We start from the raw sequence: 27,224 nt of genomic DNA, 5'->3' as shown, positions 1-27,224 counted from the left end.
AACTTAATAACTGACTGAGCTCACACACGCAAGAAGGATTTAAAAGTTAAAGGGCAGAAAACAAAGGAGGAAAGGCAATAACGAAACCAGCGACCCTTAAACTCCGTAACAAAGTTGATGGAACTATTGAGGCTGCTGACAACGCCTCCCCCTGGGGAAGAGGGGTGTAACAAAAAAGGTTCCTACACACCAGCACTGTGCGAAATACAGTTGCACTGATTCCTTCGGCAATCTCATACTCTCCCTTCTCATTGGGCCGTGTGAAGTTATATTCTCTTCCTGGTCCAAACATCCTGAAAGACACCCAAGCAACAACAATGTTACCTTCTCCAGCAGGATTCTTCACAGATGAGACTTCTTTCTTTACCTCATTCTGGAAGACTCCATCCCACTTTCTCATAGTGAAAGTTAAAAACGCAGCACTGGGACCCAGTGCCTGTAAGATGAACTCAAGTCTTAGGAAATGCCCCTCAGATAGGAAAAGAAAGTAGCAATTGCTTTAAGCATTTGTGTGCAAGGAGGGATGAAGTGGCAAGTCCTCAAGGTGCACTTGTAGTTTCTTTGATAGCAAATGTAGTAAAACAGCAACTGCTGAGGTGGACTTTGGAAAATCTCCAGAGTATGTGTGATGGTTGCCCAGTAGGGAGGACATGAAAGGAACCATCACGCACTCCAAGAACCATCACACACTCCTCCCTACTGGAGGACAAGAAAGGCAACCATCACACACTCCAAAAACATGCCTGTATATACTGACAGCTCAGGAACACAGCATCTGTGCTCCTAACCTTTCCTATTCCTTTCTCCTCCTCTATTAACATTTACCTACCCAGTATGCCATTCCTCAATATTTCTGAGTTTTGCTTTCCAACATCTAATCTAATAGATGAATCTGTATTAGTAGGTGTGGCTATGTTAAATTTTATTTTAGTTTAGTTTGGGTTTTTTTTGGCAGCTGACCTGTGCGGGGATCTGAACCTTTGACCTTTGTGTTATCAGCACCATGCTCTAACCAAGTGAACTAACCAGCCAACCCCGGTGTGGCTATGTTAATGTTTTCCTTTTCCTGGCACATCTTACTTGTGGAGCTCTGGAAAAAAATGCCTGTAATTCAATCCAAGGAGTAACTCTAACAATGGGACTTTCTGGTCAAGTAGAAAAGGAGGGTAGGTATTACGCTTCTCAGCAGTTTGAGAGGTAGGCCTGCTCTCAGCATGAACTCAGAAATCATAAGGCTTGATTTTCTTATTCACCTCTCCCCATCCTTCTTCCCTTCTCTCAGATTCCCTCCAGTCTAACTGACCCCATAACTTCTCCGCTGCACTTTTGTGGTATGACTTGTGGAGTGGGAAGACAGCACGAAGGACAGGACAGGCAGTAGCTATTTTCAGCCAGCCTGACTTGATTTCTCAATAGGGAATCACTGCCATTTCATTCTTTAACCTGCTGGGAAGTGCTGCTATTCAACTGTTCATAACCATTTTCTTCTACCCTGAATTGCTGTTTTTCAGAGGTCTGAAAATGATTCCATATGATATGCTTTCCAAATCACTGCACCATGCATAAGAAATCCATCTTGATAAAAGTAGTCCCCAAAGAATGCTGATGTTTTTCTGGAATGCTCTGGTTGAAGTCTAGCTGAGAGAGCTATGAATCAAAACAGTGAACAGTAGGTCATAAATATAATCTCTCCTATCTATCATCAGTAGGACTTAAGCTCAGAGTTGTTTACCTAGTAGTGGCATGGATTTGCATTAATCCATTCCCATTCTCTCAGCTCATCCCCCTTGTTACTAGTGGCCCACATCTGTAAGTTCACTGGCTAGGCTTATAAGTACTGTATGTAGTCACAGGACAGAAGAAACCTAAGTAATTCACAGAATTTGTGACCCTGGGGGCTGGCCGGTTAGCTTAGTTGGTTAGAGTGTGATGTTGTAAGACCAAGGTCAAGGATTCGGATTCCCAGATGGTCTAGCCGTCAAAAAAAGAGAATTCATGACCTTGGCCTACTCAGCTGAATGAGCCGCTCGGAAAAAGAATGAGACTCTCCTCTTATGGGGACAACCCATTCCTAAACTGAAATAATTAGTGTCACCCAAGAATCTGTTAACCAGAAAATGCCTGCCTGCCTTCCCTTGATCACTACTTTCAGAGGCAACAGCCAACCTGCACTGAGGAACACTTTTTTGGGGGGTCAAATGGTGGTGACACCAAAACTGAGAACAGGAAGTAAAGCCTGATAAAATATAGGGCTAACTAGGAAAATATTTTAATGTTCTACTTTCATCTTAATTCAGATATTTGAGAAATATACAGTATAGATAGGTTTGGTTCTAATTTAATAGCTCATTGTGAATTTGTATGTTCAAATACATATTTGAATAGCTGGATTCCATTTAGTCTAAAATTCAGCAAATTGATGTGATCCATTCTGATTTCTAATTCACTTCGAAGTCCTCAGTGAGGTTAGATCTTTAAACAAAATCTATTTCTAAGTCAATAAAAAGCCTCAAAAGCCAATTCTACACACATACTACCATTATAATTATTTTTACTCTTATCACAATTTGCTGCTCCTCATGTTAAGGTCTATGGTTGGCCAGAAAGAGGATCTCCTAACTTCCAGCCCGGGCTCCAAGAATACTTCTTGTACAGTGCTTCTCTTTAGCAGGCTAATTCCATTTTCTAAACTCTAACCCTAAAAAATGGAAGCTGGAGATGAGAGGAGGATAAGACTATAGTCTGAATGAAGCAGCATAGAGAATGGAACATGAAGAATAAAGAGATCATGAAACTACAAAACCGCTAAAGTTTCCATTTCAAAAATCTTGAATATTAACAGAGGCATTAGAAAATGACAGCATGGCAACTACCGTCAAGCATAAAACTGGCAATAGATGGCAGGCAAAATGCTTTTCAGTAAAATGGCTTTGTTCTTGCGTCATATGGAACATGTGTCTAATTCTATTTTTTATGAAAAGAAAAAAAGAACACAACTGAAGTCATTCCTTATCCCAGCATCTTTCACCTGTGGAACTCAGAAAACAGGACTCTAGAGTGAGTTTATACAGGAATATAAATTCAGCAGGTTATTTTCCATAGTTCTAACTAGACTTTACTCAACTATTGTGGTGGCTCATTTCACTATACTGACTTTATAAATGAAAGAAGTACACTCTCCCCTCCCCAAATCACCAATACATATAAGGCTTTTACCAGCTGTCCTTCCCCTTTTCACAAAAGTATGAAGGTAGAAAAATAAGCAATGAAATGCTTTTTATTTTCACAACTAATGCAAGATAAACAGAAGGTATTTCTGTTTACAGAGAAGAGAGTGAATTTGGAAGGAAACAATCAATTACCTTCCCAACATGGTATCCGGATGAGCAGTGAAAATTTGTGGATTCACGACAAAACGTGTGCCATCTACAAGAAGTGTCACTTTCTCTGGTGCTTGGGAATGGGGGTTGCTGCCAAAGCCCACACTGCTGTTTCCAAATCTTTCTGGAGCAGTAAAGGGTTCATGGTTCCGTTTATTCCCACTTTGGAAGCAAGAGCCTTTGATGTCTTCAGGAAGTGGCATTATGTGAGGGAACAGAAGATTTGCTGGCTGAGAGGCATGGTCAAGAGAAAGGTCTAAAAGATCATACAAACAAACCAAAATAAGAGCAAAAGCTTTGGGAGAAAAATAAACCCTGTCTTCTTTAAAATAGCAATTATACAAAAACCCCAAACTTTTAGATGTTCACAGGTAAAAACTCTTGCCTAGAGCAAGTAAAAAAAACAAAACAAAACCCAAAACAAAAAAAAATCAACTAGTAACGAACTATAGAAATGATCCCTGAAAGTATAGTCTTACTAGAGACTCATATTAGATCTCCCTGAACTTCTTTCCATATATTTGTGAGAATGGGGATAAGCAGGGGATAAAGGCAGGAATGTCCACACTTTAAAATAAAATGCCTTAAAAATCTTAAAGCAAACTATGTATGTGGTTTTAAAAAAATAGACAAAAGAATTTATGTGGAAACCCAGCAGTCCCTTGTCACTACACCTGACCCCTAACCCCCTGTGTTGGTTCACAAAGACAATCACTTTTTACTTCTGTTTTCACTTCTATCTCTAAATAATACTCTTGTATTTCCCATGTTTTATGTAAGAAACCTGCTACCACTGTGTGCCAAAATTATTCATTTTCACATTCTTCAAAATTGTTTTTAAATTTTATTTCCCAGAAAGGATAATAGTAGTCTCTAATTGTTTAGTACATCACTTTTCCTAGAAATTCACAGAAAAATGCATTTTCACTATGTACAGGAGAATCCTAACATCGCCTACACCATTTTTCGAACAGGCAGGTCTTGCTCTCAGCAGAAAAGTTCCAGTGCAAATGGCACTGGGATTTATTCATGGAATCTCAGTTTTTGTCCTAGTATCACTAAAAAGCCATTTTCTTTAAGCAATTTAATTAATTTTTCTAAAGCTAGTCCATCATCTGTAAAACGAAGATAATAATGTTCATTCCACGTACCTCACAGGGTTGTTTTGATTATCAACTGAAATAAAGTATGTGAAAGCACTTCAAAATGTATAATACAGCATGATGCAAAACAGGTTTAAAACCAAACATATGAAATCTGTATGTATACAGAAGACAATCAGAAGTATTTATAAAAAAATTATCAGAGGATTCTTTTAAATAGCCATTCTCCTAATTTATTTTAATGTAAAAAAGGTATTTTACAATTTCAAACCTACAGAAGCACAGACTCAATACATCACCTAGATTTGGCAAGCTTAGTTTACAATTTCCTACCTTTTCTTCAAACCTTTTCTTTGAAAGAAAGAACATTTTAGATATAACTGAATGTCTCACTCCCACCCCTTATGTATTTTAAATTTGTATACAATTATTCCTGAACATGATTATTACCCATGATCTCTGGGAAATTAGTCTGATTTCCTGCATTCAGATAACCAAATAAATTGTTAGCTGGAGGACAATTTTTCCCCATTTATTTGTAAATAAAAGGACACCAAAATCTAGACCAGAAACCTATTCAGAGTTCACATTCTACAGCTTCTAACAAATTTTCGGTGTGGCCCCAAGTCTTCACATCAAGAGCTAAGCTTCCATGCAATCCACAGGCAAGTTTGTAACAAGAAACACTTTGATCACCAGGACAGGCTTTCACACTTGAAGTGGTTCTTAAAAATGGAATAGGTACCTGAATTATTAATTCAGTTTTTTAGAATGCTTGATTTCTCAACAATGAAGCAATTAAATTGGGTTGATTCCTGAACCCAAGGAAGGAGCCTCAGGTTGTACCACACTTAAATGGGTGGGCAGGAAAAGAGACTCATTGCACAAATTCTCCCTAATGGGGTACTCTAGGGTTGCAGTCACATGCTTTTCTGTCAGTTGATGATATATAGCACAGCCTGTTTAAAAGGACACAGATTGAAATCCCAGTCCCCTACCTCCTAAGCAGTGTGAACCTGGGCAAATTACCTAAGCTTTCTAAGCCTCTGTTTCCTCGTCTGTAAAACAAGGATAATAGTTGTGAGGATTAACCTAGATCAGGGATCAGCAAACTCTGTAAGGGACCAGAAACTAAATAGTTTAGGCTTTGAGGGTCACAGTCTTTGCCACTGTAGTAGGAAAGCAGTAATATACAATATATAAACAAATGGGCATGATGACTTTGTTTCAGTAAAGTTTTACTTACAAAAACAGGCTGCAGCCAGATTTGACCAGTTTGTCACCCTGATCTAAAGAATGTATGTAAAGTTTCTAGTATAGTGTCTGCTCAATTAATGGCACTTGCTGTTATTGTTGCTATTGTTCATTAAAAGTTAAAAAGAATTTAACACTGTATCAGGAGCTTTCACACCCATTAACTCATTAATCCACCAGCTTGTGAAGCAGGAACAATATTAATATCCTTGTTTTCTAGCTTAAGAAAGCAGGGCTCAGTAAGATTAATAATCTCATCCATGGTTACAGCTAATAAGTAGCAGAGTGAGAATTTGAATCTGTCTTCTGACTCCAAACCTGTGGCTATTTTTCTTACAACATTATTGCCAAGTTAAATGTGCTAGACATTAAATAAGTGGAAATTTTCTGTGAAGGTCAGCTTCATATAATTGTGATATGCAAGATAAGCAATTAATTGGATAATTTACTTAGATTAAGAACATTCATGCCTTCTAGGTAGAGAAGATGCTCAAGTGTCAGAAAGCCACCCAAATTAAGTCAAGAGCTAATCATTGTACCTTCATTCCTTGGACCTATGGGATAAGTAAGATTATGAAGACCAGATGAAGTCAAGTTATTTGTTTCTTTTTCTTGGGCTGCAGTTGAGGTATCATCCACTGGACAGCTTGCCTCCTGCCGCAATAACCTGTCACCGTCACTGCCACGGTGAACATTCATTCTTGGACTCTGTATCCTGAACTGTCTGCTTGATCAGAGAGAAATCCTAGAAGACAGGAATATGCATGATTTAGAACTCACAAAACAGGTTTCTCTAAGGACTTCCACGGTATGAAAGCCAAACTAGAGAACTCTCATTCTTGTTCTCAGGAGAAATGGGCATCTTAACATTTTTGTGATTTTATGTTGAAAGGAATTGGACTGATTTAAATGGTCTTTACCAAATCACTAAGGATGCTGATAAACTTCCTACCAGGGAATAATTTTAAGATTTATCTATAAACAGACATCAAATCCCCTGATTTCGGCCACATTCATGGTCAATTCTACAATATTAAATGGTGGTGCAATAATTTGGTGTTGTTTATACTACAGAGACACAAAGGGAGAAGTGTACAATTATTTGATTAAAGAAAACTGACACATGCACTCCTGCAACAATTAAGCACCAGAAAATTAAAACAATCACAACTATAATGCCAGTATGAGAGTTGAAACTAGAAGTCACCTGAGCTATTTAAAAAAAAAAAGAAAAAAAAAAGCAAACTTGTAATATTCAAGTTTTCCTTTTTATTTCCCCTTTTCTTTCACTTTCTGTACCTCTGTACTTTATGCTCAATTCCCAAAGCCCACCTCAAAATCACAGTGGCCGTAAGCCTAACCATATCACCTCTCCCCCAAGCAGCACACAATCCTCATGAACACACAATGAGCGACTGCCATGTGCAAGACCTTCACTGACCAGGCAGAATGGACAAGCCACAGGAGCCATGCAGGGGGCTTCATACCTTTCTGCTGGTTAATTGCACCCTGAAAGCCTTCCATCTTCAGTGGCTGCCCAACTACTCCTAAAGTTCATTCTACTTAACACTTTCACGATTTATATTGTATTAATTTCCACTTGGCAATCTCGTAGAAGGATCATCTTAAATCATCAGTAATTTGTATACAAATGGACTGCATGCTTAACAATATTTTAAGAAGCAGGAAGCTCACCAAGGACAGTAACATGTTTTTATAGTCTGAATTTCCTGACATAAGAGGCATGTAGTGGGTGCCAATAAACACCTGTAATGTGAATTTTGAATCCTTCATAACCCATGGTAAAATATTTTTGAACAAAAAGTTGATCAGTTTAGTCCCTGTTTTAACTTGGATGAAATATAAAAATAACCACTTTGAAAAGATGGATCAATGCATGTGCCTGAAAATAAATCATTTTAAAGAAGAGATACTTTCACTTGATGAAATCTTTATTCTCAGTCAATGGCTCTTACAACTTAAAGCAAACTGAAGGAATAAAGTGGAGGTACGAAAGAAAATCTGATATGTGGCTACAGCTTTTTCAGGATTACTCTTTCTTAAAGAAAAAACATACTTACATTACAAAAAATGCAGCCACTTAAAACTGATCCCTAGTGATCAGTAAAGTCATACAGAACAGCCAGTGCCTTCCAGTTTTACTCAGATGTCAAAAATCAAGTCTAGAGAACAAGATAAAGAAGGTCCATGGAACTGTAAAGAGCATTGCCAACACAAAGGAAGTCTACTTCTTTAAGCTTAATTGGTTTTGAACTGTAATGTTCTACTCTACCTATAGCTGCTGCTTCTCCACTCTTCACTAGCTGCTCAAGAGCCAAGTTCAAACTTTTCTTTGTTGCTCTCCAAAAGATCTCTTGGACCAACACACAATAAGCTTGAATAAGCCTGTCTCTTAAGAACTTGCACGGACTGGATTGTATAAGCTTCTTCATTTAATCCTTATAATGTAAGGAAAAATATTTTCATTATAATGGAATAGAGTGAAAACAGTTTCTTCCTAGTTTATAGTACCAGGGCTCAAAATTCAGTTTAATTTGTATGCAGTGAATTAATAAATAGATGTACTTGGAAATCAGCAGGGTAGACATCTCCAATAAGGACAAAGAAAGTAACTTTCTGATCACTTAACAGACATTTGTACTTAATTTTTATTACAAATAATACATGAATATATTCCCTTCTAAGAAAATTCAAACCTTACAGATAAGGCAAAAAAGGACCCTTTGATCACCATTCCCAAACTTAATTACTTCTCCAAGTAACTATCACCACTTGCTTGGTATGAATCCTTTTAGACTTTATAGAAATGCATTTATTCTACACAGATATACTGAGGAAAGCATATAGTTTTAAAAAAACATACAAACTATATACTATATGCATTATTCTCATTCTGTAATGTTTTTCTAAATTGTTTTTGAGAACCATCCATGTTGAAAGATCAAGATCTGGTTCATTCATTTTTTTTTTTAAAAGATGACCGGTAAGAGGATCTTAACCCTTGACTTGGTGTTGTCAGCACCACTCTCACCCAGCGAGCTAACCGGCCATCCCTATATGGGATCTGAACCCATGGCCTTGGTGTTCTCAGCACCACACTCTCCCGAGTGAGCCACAGGCCAGCCTGGTTCATTCATTTTAAACTGCTGTATAGTATTCTATGATTCAACTCTCCTATCTATGAATATTTAAGTTATTTCTAACTTATCTATTAACAAGATCAGAGTGTACTACAAGAGATCCAGTTTGCAGAGTTTTCCCAAATGCATCTGGCTTCAGAACTCCTTTTTTCAAGAAACTCTCCCAGAATTAATGTTTAATGGCACATACTTTAAGAAGTCACCTAATCTATCATTTCCCAAAGTACCCTAATAAACACCAATTCCTCTATAGTCCCAGAAAGATAAAACAAAAATCTCTTGACCTATGAAACCTAAGAAATAAACTGACACTAAATTCTTCAACATACACCAGAGCAGCTAGTTTAAACATAACAATAAGAGTCTACTCCCATTCCAGGATGGATGTTTCATTCAACTTTGAATGATATTTTCATTGCCTACCATGGTTCAATTCTGTAACCATCCCCCAAATGAATCTTGATCCTCAGAACAGATCTAAGGAAAAAAAAAAAGAAAAGAAAAGAAATAAGCAAAGCACTTCAACAATATAGTTCTTTCTTTCTTTCTTTCTTATTTTTTTGCTGGCTGGTACAGGGATTGAACCTCAGACCTTGGTATTATCAGCACCACACTAACCAACTGAACTAACCGACCAGCTCAACAATATAGTTTTCTATTGGTACAAAACTATTTTTTGGTCAACACAATCCTGAAAATCACAGCAATGTACAATTACAAGAACCAAAGGTTCACCACACCCTGGCACACCTAAACAGTAACTGAAGAAACTGCTTCAGAAAAGAACCAGGAGTTAAAAATGTATTAATAATGGAACTCACACTGTGCAGCTGTGAAGCAAAGAAAACTTAACATCCAGCAAGCCAGCTGGAGCTTCACTTCCACACATTATGTGAAAGCATTTTATATACTCTAAAGAGCTATACAAGTATATATTTTGTTATTTATTTCACAAGCCTCCCATGAAGACCCACATTTTGTTAAGTCTTGATTTTGCTGACCTGGAATAGCAAAGTTATTTAGCATCATAATCACTCCATCTTGGAAAATTTACATAAAATCTTTGATAGTGACACTGTCTCCACATATGCTCTGCACCTAAAAAAGGACACACTGGTTTCTCCCTAGAACATAATCATCTTGAGTATGAATCTAAAATTATCTCTAGACACTAAATATGTATTTTCTTATTTGCAATGTCCTCTTATCGATTATTTCTGAAGAAAACAAGATATTTACCCAAATCACCGTTCCATTAACCATTAAGTTCCATATCCTACCATTAAACTACTTAGCTTTTTAAAAACCAGTTGGAATGGGGGTGGGACAATCACCATGGCTGTACCTCCAAAGCATAATGCTTTCAGACTGTTAATAGTGCAAGGGCACAATCTTTTTTAAAAATAATATTGTTACTATTCCCACACCAGAGAGCCCTGTACGTCTACAAAGAACTTTTACAAACCTAATCTTATTTGATCCGAAAACAACCCCAGGATAGATATTTTAATTAGTTTCCCTTTACTGACTGGGGAACAGGGGAAATCAAGCCTCAGAGAGGTTTTAGCCCTTTGCCCCAATCACAACTCTAGCTAAGAAGCAGAGTCAGATTCTAAACTTCAGTCTTTGGATTCCCATATTCTTTCCATCCCATCACATTGCTTCCCTGCCCCAAACCATCTAGTCTTTCATCCATTACCAATTCTAGAATACCTTCTATTGTTTGTCAAAATTAAAAGAGAAAACCAGTAGTTTCCAGGGTCAGTGCTGCTGCAGTTCTTACCAAGTAGGAGTTATGATAGTAATGCAAAAATCCTGATTAAATGGTTATTTTTTCCATTAAAAAAACCCCACAAAAACCAGCATTATTGGTTGTTATTGCTTGTAAAATCAAAATATGCTCATTGAAAAAAAATTCAGTCAATATAGAAAAATATAAATAAAAAATAAACGATGCATATCTTTGGGCATCTACTCCATTACTTCCTTGGAATAAATTCCTAGAAGTAAAATTGCTAGGGTATAAATAATTTTTAAGCTTTGATATGTACTGCCAGATTGTCCTCTATAAATATATCAATTTATATTCCTTTCAGCAGTGCAGAATATCCATTCTCCAGAACCCTTACTAACACTCAATGTTTTAGTCTTTTTCACCTTTGCTAATCCAGTAAGTGAAATATGATAGCTCTTTTTAATGTGGTCATTTAAAAAGTCATTCATTTTCATCAGTACTTGAAAAATTTCACCTTTGATAACCTTAAACATTCTGGGTAGATGGGAGGGAAAACCCCACGCTGGGTGGATATAGGCAGCAGCAGCAATTTATTCATATCAAGTTTGTCAGGCTTGATTAGAATCAGTGGACATTTCTTATGACTTGCTCACATCTCCCAGGAAGTCTATGAGATGACCAACAAATATGATGAGCTGGTCAACTGGCTCAATTGGTTAGAACATTACCTTGTAGCACCAAGGTCAAGGGTTCAGATTCCTGTACCGGCCAGTCGCCAAAAAAAGAAAAAAAAAAATGGCTGGCCAGTTAGCTCAGTTCATTAAAGCACAGCCTTGTAACACCAAGGTCAAGGGTTTGGATCGCCTTACTGGCCAGTTGCCCCCCCCCAAAAAAACAAGATATGATAAGACCACTCACCAGATTAAAGCAAAACAGGTTCTCGAAGAGGTAATGAAACTCAATTATGAAACCACTATTAACATTTAATCTTAAACATTTATTGATAACAAACATGTTATTTCTGTAAACCAAACCCGTAGTTTTAGAACTAAACACTACACAGCTTTCTAATGATATAACTGGATCTTTCTTCTGTACTGACTAAACACTTTTATCAGCTAGGTGTCTTTTATTCTTTTAAAGCTGTAGAGAAGTTTCTGGTAATTTCTTCAGATTATCGACATATAGTTACAAAAATGACTACTATGTAAAAGGCATGGTACCAGCACCTAGGGACACAAAGAACTGAGCAGCACTTTCAAGGGCTGGTCCTCAGCTCCCAAACTTGTTAGGTGGGGATATATGAAAAAGATAAGTAAACTTAAGTAATACATACAGAATGAGTAGTGCAGACCAGTGGTTCCAGCTTCTTAGACCTATCTATCCTCTGAGAGTCTGTCTCTGTAGGCTCTCTCTGTAGGCTTACACTGAGGTCTGGAAATGTGTAATTAAAAAGAAAAAGACAACTTCTAAGGCAGTTCTCATATGCATTCAGGTTTGGGACCATAAGATAAACATAAAAATTCTTAAAATTCATATTAGAAAGTCACCTCTAGCTAGTGTGGTTGGGAAAAGGAAGTCTTCAAAAAGAGACAAAATCTGAGTTGGGCTCTGAAGTATAGATAAGATTTCACTCCAACTTTTTATTTTGATACTTTTCAAATCTAGAGAAAAACTGGAAAATCATTACAATTGGTACTTATATATCACTTACTTAGATTCATCAATGATCATCCTGCCTCATTTGTACTCTTTCTCTCTATACATACATATTTTTCTGAATCACTTGAAAGTTATAGACATTACAACATTTCCTCCCTAATACTTCATTCAGCAATGCATATCCTAAGAATTTTCACAACAGTACCATTTTCACACCTAAGAATATTAACAGTTCTATAACATCATCAACATATAATCCATAATCAAATTTACCCAATTGGACTCTTGTTTTCTTTTTAGGCTTTTTCTTTTTTTGACTATCTGAGCAATAGGTGTCCTCACTGCTACTGGGGTATCATTACCTCTAGGCCATTTCAGTGGACAAAAGCTGGGGATTTAAAAAAAAAGACCATGAGTTTATACTGATATTTTCAATTCAAATTTAATGCCACAGGGTTTCCTTACTTATTTTATACTGAAATATCTTTTCTCCCACATCGAAGACCTTGCTTCATAAACTAGTTTCAGAATTATAATGTCAACATTACTACTGACATAAACCTACTAAGTTGAAGTGTTTTTTGGGGGTAGTTCTTTTTGCCCTTAAGAGTACATCCCACTAAGGATGTAGACAGCATGCTATGTTTGAAAGTTATTTTTTCTCTATATGTCCTGTAAGTTAGGTTCACTGTTTCTCCTTATATTCAATTATATTTTTCATTATTTTTTAAATTTATTTTTTGAATATGTAAAACATGCACATAGTTCAACAGTTAAAGTCACATAAAAAAAGAATGCTCAGAAAGGTCTCTCTCCCTCCCCTTTTCCCTCCAATATGTTCCCTTTTATTCCCTCAGGAAAACTGGTTGTCTTAATCCATTCATGCTGTTATAACAAAATACCTGAGACTGGGAAATTTATAAAGAACAGAAATTTATTTTCTCACAGTTCTGGAGGCTAAGTCCAAGATCATGGCACTGGCAGATTGGGTGTCTGATGAGGGCCTGTTCCTCATAGATGGTATCACCTAGGTGTCCTCACATGGTGGAAAGGGCAGAAAGACTAGCTAGCTCCTTTCAATCGCCTTTATAAGGCACTAATCACATCCCAAAGTCTCCACCTCTTAATACCATCACCTTGGGGTTTAAGTTCTAATATATGAATTTTGGAGGGACACAAACATTCAAACCATAGCATTGATTTTATTAGTTTCTGTTTATCCTTCATGTTTCTCTTTGCAGAAATAAGCAAATATGTGTGTCTACATATATATTAATTCCTCTTTTTTCTTATACAAAAGATAGAATACAGCCTTTTGTACCTTGTTATTTTTACTTAACAATATATCTTGGAAATAACTCCATAGGAGTTCATAGAGATCTTCCTCTTTTTTTTTTTTAATGGCTGCAGCTGTTAACAGGCAGACCTTTGATAGGGAAAAGGGCATTCCAGAGAGGGTATATGGCAAATAACAGTCAGGAAAGTAAGAAAGAACAAAGCTTTATTACTATATGAAAGAGAGAGTAGATCAATCAGGCCTAAAGTGAGAGGTAGGAGAAATCACATCACCATCACATCACACAACTCCAGGGAACACCACACATACCACAGTCTAAGGGGTTTTACAACACATAGCTTAAATGGCTGTACACAACTGCCTTGGGGCAAGCTAAAGTTGAAAAACAATTTGGGGCTAGCTTGTAGAGGCCCTTAAATTATAAAGTAAAATAGAGTTTGAATTCTGTCTTGTAGCTAAAGCTCTTGCATAGAGACGTGTCATGTTTAAAATGTTGCTTTAAGATAAACACAGCCACACATGGACTGGAGGGGTTAGAAGAGGAGATTATTTGAACTGCCTAGGTGTGAGGTAATAAGGATCCCAATGGGTTGACAACCAAGAGAAGGGCAGTACCTAAGACGGTTTTGCCCATCTTCATAGAGCTTACAATCTAGTTGTTGAGATAATGCATTACAAAAAAGACATAATACAGAAAAGTGATATTTCAGAATCAGAAGAGACCTTAGTGATCATATTGTCCAATGGGTCTCAAATCAGCCAATAATCAGAATCACCTAGACAGGCTTGGTAAAAGCATATTCTTAGACCCTATTCCCCAGAGATTCTGATTCAGTAGGTCTGGGGTGGGACTGCAGAATATGAATTTTTAACAATTCCTCAGGTGATTCTGTTGACTGGCTACATTTGGGAACTACTGATCCAGTATAATCTTCTCATTTCATGGATGATAGGCATGAAATAATAATATTCTTTTCTAAAAATATTCTAGGAGACCACAGTCTAGGGTTAAGGGAAGTCTTTTTAATCAAGACCAAAAATCAAAAGCTAAAAGAGAAAGACAAATCTGACTACAAAAAAACATTTTAAAACTTTTGCATGACAAAGGATCCCATAAACAAAGACAATAGACTTGAAAAACTATATTTCTAACAGACTACAAAGGGTTATCATCACAATATTCCACAAGGGTTTATGAAAATACATGAAACTAACCCAACAGTAAAATGGCAAAGGACGGAAAAAGAAACAAATACACAAAAGAGAGTTGGTGAAGCTATATTAATAGCCTACAAAATAGAATTTAAGGCAAAAAACTATACAAGTTGGGTAAGCCAGAAAATTTAAAGTTATCTGTTGCCAGGACCACTTCTGTTCCTCATATCTACCTTGGAAGAAAAGGATAACAAAAAAAGAAGCAGGAGAGAAGAGGGCATTCAAATTCCACAGGAAAGCTGGAGCTCCTCTGATTCCCCTTTCTTTTCCTTCCTTCTCCTCTGTGAATCACTGAGGCCAAGCTAACAAGCTGGCAGATAGAAGCACAATGACAGTAGTGACAAGATTATAATTGCTTGGATAAGTTTTATTGTCTCCTCTACTTAACACCCCTAACTTACTACCTTTACTTCCTTTTTGTCAATATAACATGTCAAGGACAGCTTTTGTGCACATAAAAGACTATATATTAAGACTTAAGACCTTAAGTTCAGTTTACAGTTAAACAATCTAAAGTCCCTTAAACAGTTTCTTTAATAACTTTATCAGCCAGATTACCTAATTAAAGCTCTAGTAAATCTCAAAAAATTAAACTTATATAGTATATATCAAGAGTTCCTAAATATAACAACACTCTTTTCAAACTCAGCAACGTTTTCTTACATCCTTAAACTAATAATCAAATCTAAACGCAATTACTCAAGAACATGTTTTAAATGAGAATCACAAATTAATCGGCCAAGATTCTTTAATATGTCAAATAACTGCAAACATTATATCCTAAGTCCAAATGGACTTTAAACTTACATTGTTTAAGTATATTGTAAATATTATTTAATTTAATACTCAAAACTTTATGAGGTAGTTGCCATCCTTACTCCCATTTTATAGATGAGGAAACTGAGGAAGAAGGAGGTTAAGGAAAGTTCCCACAGTTACAAAGCTAACAAGTAGTGGGGCCAGCCTTCAAACCCAGGCTTCTGGCTTAAGAGTCTATGCTGTTTACCATCATGTGCTGCTTCTACTTACAGGCTTAACTCCTGTTATATCTCTAAGTTCCACAGGGTTAGGGATATGATTCCAAGCTCAAGATCTGGGGCCATGACAACCTTTCTGTGCTGATAATGGGCACATCTAGCACCTTTTCTGTTTAAATAATTGCTACCAGAGGACCTCTAAATCCATTACCTCCAGATGGGGGTTGATTTTATAATCTGAGTTCAAGTTGAGATCTTACCTAATTCTGCTGTAACTTCTATCAACTTTATTACCTAATAACTGGATAGATGAAATTCTACAATTTCCACAGAGGGTGCTTCATTTTTTAATTGTATTTAACTAGTTAGAGTCATCTAATAACTTTTTTAAACTAGGAACACTCCAAGGCACATAATAAACAAAGCAAAGCTCATGACTCCTAAGAAAAAGCCAGTCAACATGTGGTACAATCTCCAAGATAAGGTCCCTAATGTCCAGGATACTCTGCTTGCTATTACCTAAAACTTGCTAAAGGAAGAGATACACAGGATCCTGTTAAGGATAACTTACTGACAAACTTCTAGGATCCAAGGGATATATATGATTAGCAATAACATTTTAAAAGGCAGTGCAATTTAAAAATTTTAAATGTATTAGTCAACACAATAGGCTATTTTATAGAAAAGAGCTAAGTGTAAAATGTGTTCACCTGACAAAATAAAATTCTGGCAACCTTATGATGATCTCCCAATCACTCTGCCCCCCCACACAATTTTACCAATCATGAATCTCAAAATCTGGGATCTCAAATCATCTTCCTCCTAAGACTACAAATCACCTCTGCTAATTTATTCCAGTCTACTTAAAAATAAAATCTATTTTTTAGACAGCTCACTCTCCTTGGAAAGACAAATATTTTTCTTCCACTGAGAAAGTCTTGCCACAGTTTTGCATTTAATAGTTTCTAGACCTCTCAACATTCGATTAAGAGTACACACCTTAAAAATAGCAAAGCCATCTTTAATGCTCAGCATTAGCAAAATTACAAGTAACCATTCCCAATTCTAAATTCCACAATATGACAGATGGAAATAACGTGGGAGTCTCTGAAAAGCATCAGATAATGATTCAAAGGATTACAGAGTATCTTCATTAATTCAGAATAGCATACCACAGTGGGATACTACCTTTTGCTCATTCAGTCGGCAGACTGAAAAAGTATAATGCAGTACATGGTAGGATTGGAGTAAAAAGGCACTCACTGTACTTGAATTGGTATAACTTTTCTGGAGGGTAATTTTTATTTTTTTTAAGATGACCGGTAAGGGCATCTTAACCCTTGACTTGTTGCTGTCAGCACCACGCTCTCCCAAGTGAGCAACTGGCCATCCTTATATAGGGATCTGAACCTGTGGCCTTGCTGTTTTCAGCATCATACTCTCCCAAGTGAGCCACGGGCTGTCCCTTGGAGGGTAATTTAGTATCATGTTTCATAAGCCTTAAAAAAATGTGCCCATCCTTTGGTCCAAAATTCTAGAAGTTTGCTGAATGGGAATAATAGTTATAATAATAATGAGTAAATTTTTTTATATAAAGATGTTCATCACAACAATTTACAATGGAAGAAATGAAAATAAGCTAAATTATGTACAATCCAAATGTTGAATTTCTATGCAAGCATCAAAAAAAGTTTTAGAACATTTTTCTAGAACAACCTGGGATTTCTGCTTCTAGTTATGATGGGCAAGTTTCTATCAGACTAAACCTCCTATTAAGACAATCAGAAAAGCGAGGTAAAACAGAAAACAACAACATCTGTTTGAAGGCATCAGACAACTAGTAAGGTAGCCAAGATTCGAGGAATCAATTCCTGGAGAGAAAGTGTGATGGTTAGTTTTATACATCAACAGTCTCCAATTATTAAAACACTAATCTAGCTGTTGCTATGAAGGTATTTCATAGATGTGATTGATAAAAGTCTATAATCACTTTAAGTAAGGAAGATTATCCTAGATAATCTTAGTAGGCCTGTTCCAGTCAGTGCAAAGACAGAGCTGAAGCTTCTCTGAGAAAGAAGAAATTCCACCTATGGACTGTAGCTGCTGCTCCTGCCCAAGAGTTCCAGCCTGCCCCTCCTGACGGCAGCCTACCTTACGGATTTCAGATTTGTGTAGCCAGTCCCCAAGATTATGCAAGCCAATTCCTTGCAATAAATACCTTGTACATATATAAATACATATACACACACATCTATATATTTAAATACCTTATCTTCAGTAAGATAACCTTATATATGTATGTATATATTATATATATGTATGTAAGTACGTATGTGTATACACACACACACACACACTCACACTACTGGCTCTGTTTCTCTAGTGGAACAATGACAGATAGAGAAAGGAAATAAAATAAGCAGGACATTCTGTACCACTTTCCCCCTCCAGATATTTGCCAATTTGGAAGCAGCTGCCAAGAGACTGTGAAGCTGAGCAGAAAGCAGCAGCTGAGAAGTTGTTAAGCAGAGGTTTTGTCACCCTCATAGTGCTAAGGAGACAAAAGCTGCAACAGGCCTACCAAAAAGGAAGGATTCCATGAATACCCCAAGTTTTCAGCTGGGAGCTCCAAAGTAAGAATTTAGAACAGGGGTAGCAAACTTTCTTGGTACAGAGGCAGCCAGTAAATATTTTGGGTCTTGTGGGCCATGCTATCAGAACGCAAAAGTGGCCACATACAATGTAAATAAGTAAGTGTGGCTGCGTTCTAACAAAACTTTATTTACAAAAAAAGGCAGTGGGTGGTAGTTTGCACACTTCTGATATAGATTTGAATAACAACATTTGTAAATTTGACTTAATTTGTACCCCAAAACAGAATATCATTTTTTTCAAATACACTTGAAAAATCAATCAGGATTGATCATATTCTGACTATACAGATAAGTCTCAATACATTTCAAAGGGTTGAAATTATCCAGCTATGTTCTCTGAACACAGTGGAATTAAGGTGGAAATCAATTACAAAAATAGAATATCCCCAAATGTTGGAAAATTAAGCAACATACTTCTGAATAACCCTGGGTCAAAACAAGAAATCGCAATATATAAGAATACATAAGAAAAGAAATAAGGGCAGAAATTAATGAAAAAGAACATCAAAAGTTCAATTGAGAAAAATCGATGAACCCGAAAGTTGGCTTTTTATTTATTTATTTATTGGGTCTTTTTTCGTGACCAGCACTCAGCCAGTGAGTGCACCAGCCATTCCTATTGAGGATCCGAACCCGCGGCAGGAGCGTCGCCGCGCTCCCAGCGCCGCACTCTCCCGAGTGCGCCACGGGCTCGGCCGAAAGTTGGCTTTTTAAAAAATACTAAGAAAATTGATAAACCCTACAAAATTGATCAAGAAAGAGATAATGGTAATGGCTGCACAATTCTGTGAATACACTAAAAACCACTGAACTGTACTCTTTATATGGGTGAACTATGTTATGTGAATTATATTTCAATGATGTTGCTAAAAAAAAGAAAATGAAGGCACACATAATTATCACAAATGATGAAAGGACTATCATTACAGATCTTATAAAACTATAAAAAGATGAGCAGTTATTCTGTACAACTTATGTCAATAAAGTAAAATTTTTAGATGAAATGAACACACCACAATTTATTGAAACTGGCATAGAAAAAAAAAATGTGAAAAGTCCTATATCTAGCAAAGAAATATAATTGAAACCCTTCCATAAAGAAAGCTCCCGGACCAAACGGCAAATCTTCCCACACCTTTAAGGAAGAAATTACATAAATCTTACACAAACTCCTCCAGGGAACAGAAAAGGAGGGAATATTTCCCAATTTGCTTCGGAGGCTAGCATAATATTGACACAAAACCAGACATTACCTAAAAAGGCCACTCTTTCTCATGAACATAAGCATAAGAATCCTAAACAATTTATTAGAAAATCAAATCCATATACATAAGATATAATAGCTAATAGCATGAAACTGTGCTGACATATTAGGTTTTAAAAAGGCAGGATGAAACAATAAATGTATTCATAGAAAAAGATTAAATTTTATTCTCTCTTAATTGTAGGATCACGTGTGATTTTTTAAAAAACTGTTTTACTGACTATTCCAAAATCTCTAAAATGAATGTGTTATTACTTTTAAAATGAGGAAAAAGGAAAATATGTCTAAAAACAGGAAACTCCTCAAGAAAATGTTGGAATCATTGGAATTTTTTTAAAAAGAATGTCTGAAACAGTTTAAGAGAAAATTTTATAAATTTAAATAGAAAACAATATATTACCACATAAAAGTGTCTGACGTTTTTCCATTTAAAGAAGAAATATGCTTATCATGTGAATAAGGAATTTAAGTATATGAAACAGTTTCTCAAATAGATTATTCAGTAAAATAACAGGATAATCTTTGGGGGTTGGGGGCAGAGTTAGCTGGCTGGTATAGGGATCCGAATATCACACACTTACCAACTGAACTAAATGGCCAGCCCAACAGGATAACCTTGATAACCTTAAATATAATACAATGATTTATGCAGAGGCATAATGTGCTTCTTAGGGTACTCAATAGTGAGCACAGTTCTAAACACATTAGTCCCCCCTTACCTGTGGTTTCAGTTTTCTGGGTTTACGTTACACAAAATCAACCAAGGCCTGAAAATATTAAGTGGAAATCTCCAGAAATGGACAATTCATTAGTTTTAAATTGCATGCTGTTCTGAGAGTATGATGAAATCTAGTAATGTCTGTCTCTGCCCAGGAGGTGAATTATCCCTTTGTCCATTTTATCCAGTGACTCTATGCTGTCTAAGCTACCTGCCTGTTAGTCACTTAATGACTGGCTTGGTTATCAGATCAACTGTGGCATATCCCAGTGCTTGTGTTCAAGTAACCCTTATTTTACTTAATAATTGCCCCAAAGCGCAAGAGGAGTGATGGTGGCGATTCAGATATGCCAAAGTGAAGCTTCCTTTAAGTGAAAAGGTGAAAGTTCTAGACTTAATAAGTCCTTAGCCCCCAGTACTTCAGACTGTATTTGGAGACAGAGCCTTTAAAGAGGTAATTAAGGTTAAATGAAGTCATTAAGGTGGCCCCTAATCCAATATGTGTCCTTTTAAGAGGAAATTAGGACACAGACACACACAGAGGGATAACCATGTGAAGATACAGGAAAAGAAGACTGCCATTTACAAGCCTAGGAGAGAGGCCTCAGAAGAAACCAACCCTGCTGACACCTTGATCTTGGACTTCTAGCCTACAGAACTGTGGGAAAAAATTTTCTGTTGTTCAAGCTACCTCGTCTGTGGTCCTGTGTTAGGCAGCCCTAGCAAACTAATATACAGACATAACTACAAAACTTAAATTTCACTTTCCCTCACCAAAAAAGAGATTTGGGACAAATCCATGGAATGCGTCTTAGACAATTTTATGATAGACTCTGATCTTCATATAGATGTATAAATCACTAGCTGTTTTAGTCTAAGGAAGTTGAACTTTCAATAATCTCCTTAATAATTCATTGTTACTTTCCTCCATGATTTTATAACAGTACTTTACATTGTGTAGCATATGAAATTCAAATTTCACTCATATTTGTTACTTCATCTGATTCTTACAACCTTCTCTATGAGAAAGAAATTTTGAGCCTACGATCATAGAGCTAGCAGAGACAACTAGAAGCAAACTCTCTGTCCTGGGTCACAAAACTTACCACTACATCCCAATGCTTTCCAAAATATTAGTAAAGATCCTCCCGTTTTAGTAAGAACAGAGATGAAGTTTATATTTATACTTATCTTAAAACCTTAGGATTTCAAATAATAGAAAGGATAGTCTGAATCCAAAAATAGTATCTTGAAATAAGTTATAATATTTTTTTAAAATAATGACCAGCATTTCCTGAGAACTTACCATTTGTTAGTCACAGTTCTAAGCACATTACATGAATTAACCCAATCCTAAAAACCCTCTAAGGTAGGAACTATTACTGTCTATTCAGAAGCATAGAAACTGATGAGTACTTCACTCAAGCTAATAAATGGAGATGCCAGGATTTGAATGCAGACAAGAGCCCATATTCTTATACTATTCAATAAAGTACTACTAGGACACTATCGAGCATAAATTTTCATAGCTTTGAAGTCAGGTGGACTTAAATTTAAACACTGGCTTAGTCACTTACTAGGTATATGACTTTGGGCAAATTTGTGTCTTAGATTCTTCATCTATAACATGGAGATAATTAAATGGGACAATGAGGTAAAACCACTTACTACAGTGTCTGATACACAATGTATGTTAATTATTAAGCCCTTACTATTTCTATTTCTACTACTTTCATGTATACACAAGAATAATCCAACAATGTCTCATTTGGGGACTCCAAGCAAAAATATTAGAGGCCCTCTTTCATCCATACTTCTTTCCTTCCTACTACTGCAGAAATGCATGTACTATTCCAATAATCTCATTTCCCATAAAAAGTTAGGAAATATATTGAATTATCCTGCACTGGCCAGCAGACAAAAAAAAAGAAAAAAAAGAAATATACTGAATCAGATTAGTAGTTAGATATCCTATATTTTATCACAGATACATAATAACTTTTGGTAAGGACAACAGTATACTTAAAATGACAACTTCAGGGCCGGCCCGTGGCTCACTCGGTAGAGTGCGGTGCTGATAACGCCAAGGCCCCGGGTTCGGATCCCATATACGGATGGCCGGTTCGCTCACTGGCTGAGCGTGGTGCTGACAACACCAAGTCAAGGGTTAAGATCCCCTTACCGGTCATCTTTAAAAAAAAGAAAAAAAAAAAAAATGACAACTTCAAAAGATTCTGGACATTGCTCGAGCATCTAAAATCTAATAAAAAAATCACCAAAGTATTTATCTAAACCTTTATTGCATCTTTATAAAATTTTGAGCTCATAATATGTCTTGAGTTTTACAAGATAGCTATTTGCTTGCTCTTACTTGTCTGTTCACTACTTATTTCAAGCTTCAAAGAGTTGCTTATTTTAGTACTCCCACTCTTCATAATTTATATGGTTAGATCATATTCTCCTTCAATCTCCATTTTTCCAGATAATACTGCTCTTTTAGTCTCTCCATTCTCTTCATCTACTTATAATTTAATTTCTCTAGACCTTTTCCATTTTTGAAACATGTTTCTTGAGAAGATTTGGTTGGAAGAACACTGAGCTAGGAGTCAAGGGTCCTCACTCTGCCATCTCAGATTCTTTATCTGAAAGATGAGAGGACTGCACTAGATAAATTTGTAATAAGTTCTCTTATATCTCTAAGCCTCATATTTCCATGACTCTGGGTCTTCCAACTAGAAATCATTCAGTGTTCAAACAATTCCCCTAAACTTTTTACTCCAGTTAGCCAAGGAAGGGCACAGTTAGACTGGGGGCCAGAGAGAGACACAACAATCAGGAAGCCCAGGGATACAGAAGGAAAGACATTTTGTGAATCAAAAGAAAACGATCAATTAAAAAGACAAATCAGACATCAAAAAGACACCAAAGACAGGAAAAAAGAACACATGGCCCAACTTTAACCTTACCTCTACAAATCTATTTGAACGGAGACTAAGAAATAGAAAAAGCTTTTGGCAGCAGTGTAGGTTATCCAGCCCTCATTTTTGCCTCAAGGGAGCAACACAACTCTGTGCCATGTTGTCGATAAAATGACCAACCACAGTGCTTATGTATTACTTGGATATCTGGTGACTGAATTAATGTTCAGCTGAACTGAAATTCCCTCATAAATGCTACAGGTACTGCTAAATACCAGAGAATCTGAGGGCTCAAGGCCATGGGAATTAGATGGCATTGGCTGCCCTGGTTCTACGGGGAGGGACACTGCGTGAGCTGGGAGGAAACAGATTTGGACTAATAGCATTGCTTAAGCTTTGATGATACAGGAAGCAGCCCGCAGAAGGAAACTGGGCAGATTAATCGGGCACTGGCTATCTAAACCACAGAGGCAATATCAGCATATGCATGAAAATAATTTCCTACCCCTGGAGTAAGAGTTTCTTGGCCTATGACTTGTTGGGGGCAGGGGAGGAATAACTCAAAGGGATAAAGGAGTTGGACAGTTTCAAAAATTCCCAGCCCAGCCCAGTGATGGTGTTTCTTAAAGTGTGGTCCCTGGGTCAGCAGTAACAGACCAAGGGAGAGGATGCTAGCTTAAAATACAGACTCAGAGACCGATCACCGATCTCTAGAATCAAATTTCTGGGAGGGTGCTAGGGTACTGCAATCTCATTAGGAAGGAGCAACCTGACGTTTGAGAGGGAGCTGAAGGAGTTACGGGAGTTGAGGGTGAAGTTCTCAGACTCTGTATTCATCCTATCCGACTTATTACTACAATACTTTGTTTTGGGGGCCATTAGAAAGCACCTCAATTTCCCAGCTAACAGTTGCAGACAGTGGTTTAACCGAGAACGGGGGCACAATTAATGGACTTGGAAAGGTATTTTCATAAGCAGGTTAAACAGTTCCTTCGCAGCCTTGTTTAGCCTGTTTGTTCACTAGATTTTTTTTCTTTAAGGCTGGTAAGGGGATGCGAAACCTTGACCTTGGTGTCATAACACAGAGCTCTAACCAACTGAGCAAACCGGCCAGCCTGGATTCTTGTTTAAAAACAAATCGCTTCAACTCAGGAATTTTCAGAAAGAATCACAAATTCCAAAATAAAGGTTGCTCACAGTGCATAACTGGGCTGGCTTGTAAACCTGAAGACAATGTCTGCTACAAAAGGTTTTATCTTTAAAAAAAATTACCGGTTAAGGCTCTTCCCAGCTCTTTTTCACTCAGACCGAGCCACCGATGAAAGCTAGTAATTTGGGGGTGGCAGGGAAGGAATACTTCGAAGCAGAGGTGAAAAGACGAGCAAGATGCACTAGCTGCTCCAGACAGAGTTTAGGAGCAAGTCCGCCCAACTACATGATTTTTAATGAATTCAATTAACTGCCAGAAAAAAACGCGTCTGCAAATATTTTGCCATTAACCACTCGGGGTTGCCGTCATTTCTCTTCTGGCTGGATAAACCAAAGGCCGGCAGGAAGCAGCCGAGGTACACTGAGCTGGCTCCGGGACCGTGTTTGCTATTCGGGCAGAAGGTGACCTCCCTCCCCCGATCATTAGACTTTACCCTCAGCACGAAAACAGGCGCCCGTCCTGGGGCTAGCAGCTGGCTCAGCTGGTCGGGGCAAGGTGTTAGAACAGCAGGGTCAAGGGTCGAGGTCCCAGAGCCGCCGAAAGAATAAATAAAACAAAAGTAAAAACCAAAAACGGTCGCCCGTCATCTATCAGCAGACACACTCCACGCTCCGCGTTCAGTCACGTGACCTTCCGACCGATGGGTCCGGGCCACCACGGCGTCCGCTTGAGAGGCGTCCCGAGGAGGACAAAGTGTTGCCTTTGTGCCCCGCCCCCCCACCCCAGACACAAAGGCAACGCTCGGCAGCCGCCACCCTCGCCCTGCCGGGTCTTCGAGCCCGAGCCCGGCCCAGGCCGCCACTTACTCGTCCCTACCTGCCGCGTTCTAGCGCTCGGGGACGGAATCCGCCCGGGAGGCGCGCGTAGGCCGCGCAGCCAAAAGCCGCCGCGGAGACCGGCCTTGCAGCAGCCGCGCGCCCCTAGCCAAGGCCGGCGCGGCCACGCGGCTGAGTCACCCGGCGCTTCACATTAAGAGTCCCCCCCCCCCCGCGCGGGGCACGCTGGGAAGGCCGCGCTGCTGGTGGGCGTTGCCCTTTCTTCTTCCGCTCCACAGCAGACCGAACCAGGGTAGAGTCAGCTTCTCAGCTGCGGATGCTGTCTTTCAGTTATTAAAGGTCTAAGACGGAAACAATGGTAGTTTTCTGAATTGTAAAATAAGCTCGCGCAGCCCCAGGACAGTTAATGCTTACAGAAAAATGCGGAGCCCGATCTCCCCATACATTGCGGGGGGTCGGGGGGGGTGGCGGGGGGGGGGGCAGAGGTAGTAAGAATATTGGCGTCCCCTAAACACATTTTGCCTGGAACTCTCTATCTGGATATGTTTTCTGGCCAAAAGAAGAAAAAAACTCCACATTTTTCTCAAACCTTGAGTTTCATGAAACTTTTTGCTATTGCAAAGTCGAATTACAGATTTTAAATCAATTGGAAGCAAATTATTGCAAAACTGGTTGCGATATGAGTGAAATATTTCAGCACTCAAAAACATCTATGTATGACCCATGTCCTGTAAAAACGAATGCTGGAAAATCTAGAAGGAAAGAAATTAGCATAAGTTCTTACTGTCATGGTTCTAGTGGCTTTTGAACTTTTAAAAATTATACTAATTATAACTATACTAATTATACTAATTATACTAACTGTACTGATTATGCAAACTATTCCACTTTTAAATTGTTCAAAGCCATATAAACTAATAATGGCATGATTTCTTAAATTCTGAATCAATTTTCTTTTTCCTTACAAGAGAGTCTAAAAACTATTAAGGGGCGAAAGATTAGGATTGCATTTGAAATGGAAGGAATGTGAGAAAATAGTTTGACTCATTCTAAAAAGTTGCAAATGCTTGAGGGATATTTGTATAGCAAAGTCGCTTTATCAAGGTCAACAACTTTAATTTTCGAAACTGAAAATATGAATGTTATGTTATACTTTGGTCTTAGAGTCCTAGAAGGTCTTTCCCATTTCTACTCTTCTATTTCATTTATAGTGATTGTAAAGTATGCAGTACAGTACCCTGTTTATCTGAGTCAGGACGTGCTAGGTTATGATGCTGCGCTAGTCACCTGTCAGTCAGGTGACTCTCTGGAGCAGCTCACTACTCTGTGGTGACTAAGTATTACCATCTGCTTCCATCTCTGGCTCTGCCTTCCCAGCACATTAGGGATGGCAGAAGAGTTATTAGAGATTCCTGCAAGAGCTTTTCTTTGCTTCCTCCCTAAGTGGCTTTTTACTTTTGCTGACATTTAACTGACCTGAACTAGTCACAAGCCCCTGTGTGACTGACTCTAAGAAGGCTGTGAGGTGTAACTTCCTGTGTGCTGGGGAAAAGAAATGTGAAAAAAGATTTGCATTGTTTCTGCCACAGTGTTCAGTAATATAAATAAATATAAACCAATCTGAATAAGTGTTATATGATCTAAACTTTACCATCAAAGTAGCCTAGAAGATTGTTCAAATTAATGCCTTTATTTCCACTTCTATAAAGTACAATGTTATGGCGTTCAAGTCAAAAGAAGAAAAAACCTTTTGATATTCCTGCAAGACAATTATTGAAATAAATTCTTCCTTTCTGGAAAGATTTCTTTCTGCAGACTTGTGATATATAAAAATCTGGCCCAAAGGTTGGAGAATCAGGCTAACCACTGTGTCTTTTTTCTTTTTTTTTTTCCTTTTTTT

The 27,224-nt window shown here is 37.7% G+C and overlaps 1 protein-coding gene across 9 annotated transcripts in view; it reads right to left on the bottom strand.

Annotated features, from left to right (window-relative positions):
- Positions 1-25,500, bottom strand: part of KCTD20 (potassium channel tetramerization domain containing 20) — a 33,631-nt gene extending 8,131 nt beyond the window's left edge. Inside the window, exons 1-8 of one of the 9 annotated variants that reach the window (XM_063096852.1) lie at positions 25,365-25,500; positions 11,970-12,067; positions 9,322-9,375; positions 8,031-8,196; positions 7,819-7,920; positions 6,277-6,482; positions 3,363-3,636; positions 191-293 (exon numbers count right to left, since the gene is read on the bottom strand). In XM_063096852.1, coding sequence (XP_062952922.1) covers positions 191-293; positions 3,363-3,636; positions 6,277-6,436 — 537 coding nt within the window. In that variant the 5' untranslated portion in view covers positions 6,437-6,482; positions 7,819-7,920; positions 8,031-8,196; ... (1 more) ...; positions 11,970-12,067; positions 25,365-25,500. Of the gene's footprint in view, positions 1-190; positions 294-3,362; positions 3,637-6,276; positions 6,483-7,818; positions 7,921-8,030; positions 8,197-9,321; positions 9,376-11,969; positions 12,068-24,981; positions 25,002-25,354 lie in introns of those variants that run through there. The other 8 variants (XM_063096849.1, XM_063096848.1, XM_063096850.1 and 5 more) reach the window with 8 other exon arrangements.
- Positions 25,501-27,224: the final 1,724 nt, after the last annotated feature.

Source organism: Cynocephalus volans, chromosome 5 (assembly GCF_027409185.1).
Source record: "Cynocephalus volans isolate mCynVol1 chromosome 5, mCynVol1.pri, whole genome shotgun sequence".
In the NCBI taxonomy this organism is placed as follows: domain Eukaryota; kingdom Metazoa; phylum Chordata; class Mammalia; order Dermoptera; family Cynocephalidae; genus Cynocephalus; species Cynocephalus volans.
This window is presented reverse-complemented; position numbering and strand designations above follow the sequence as displayed.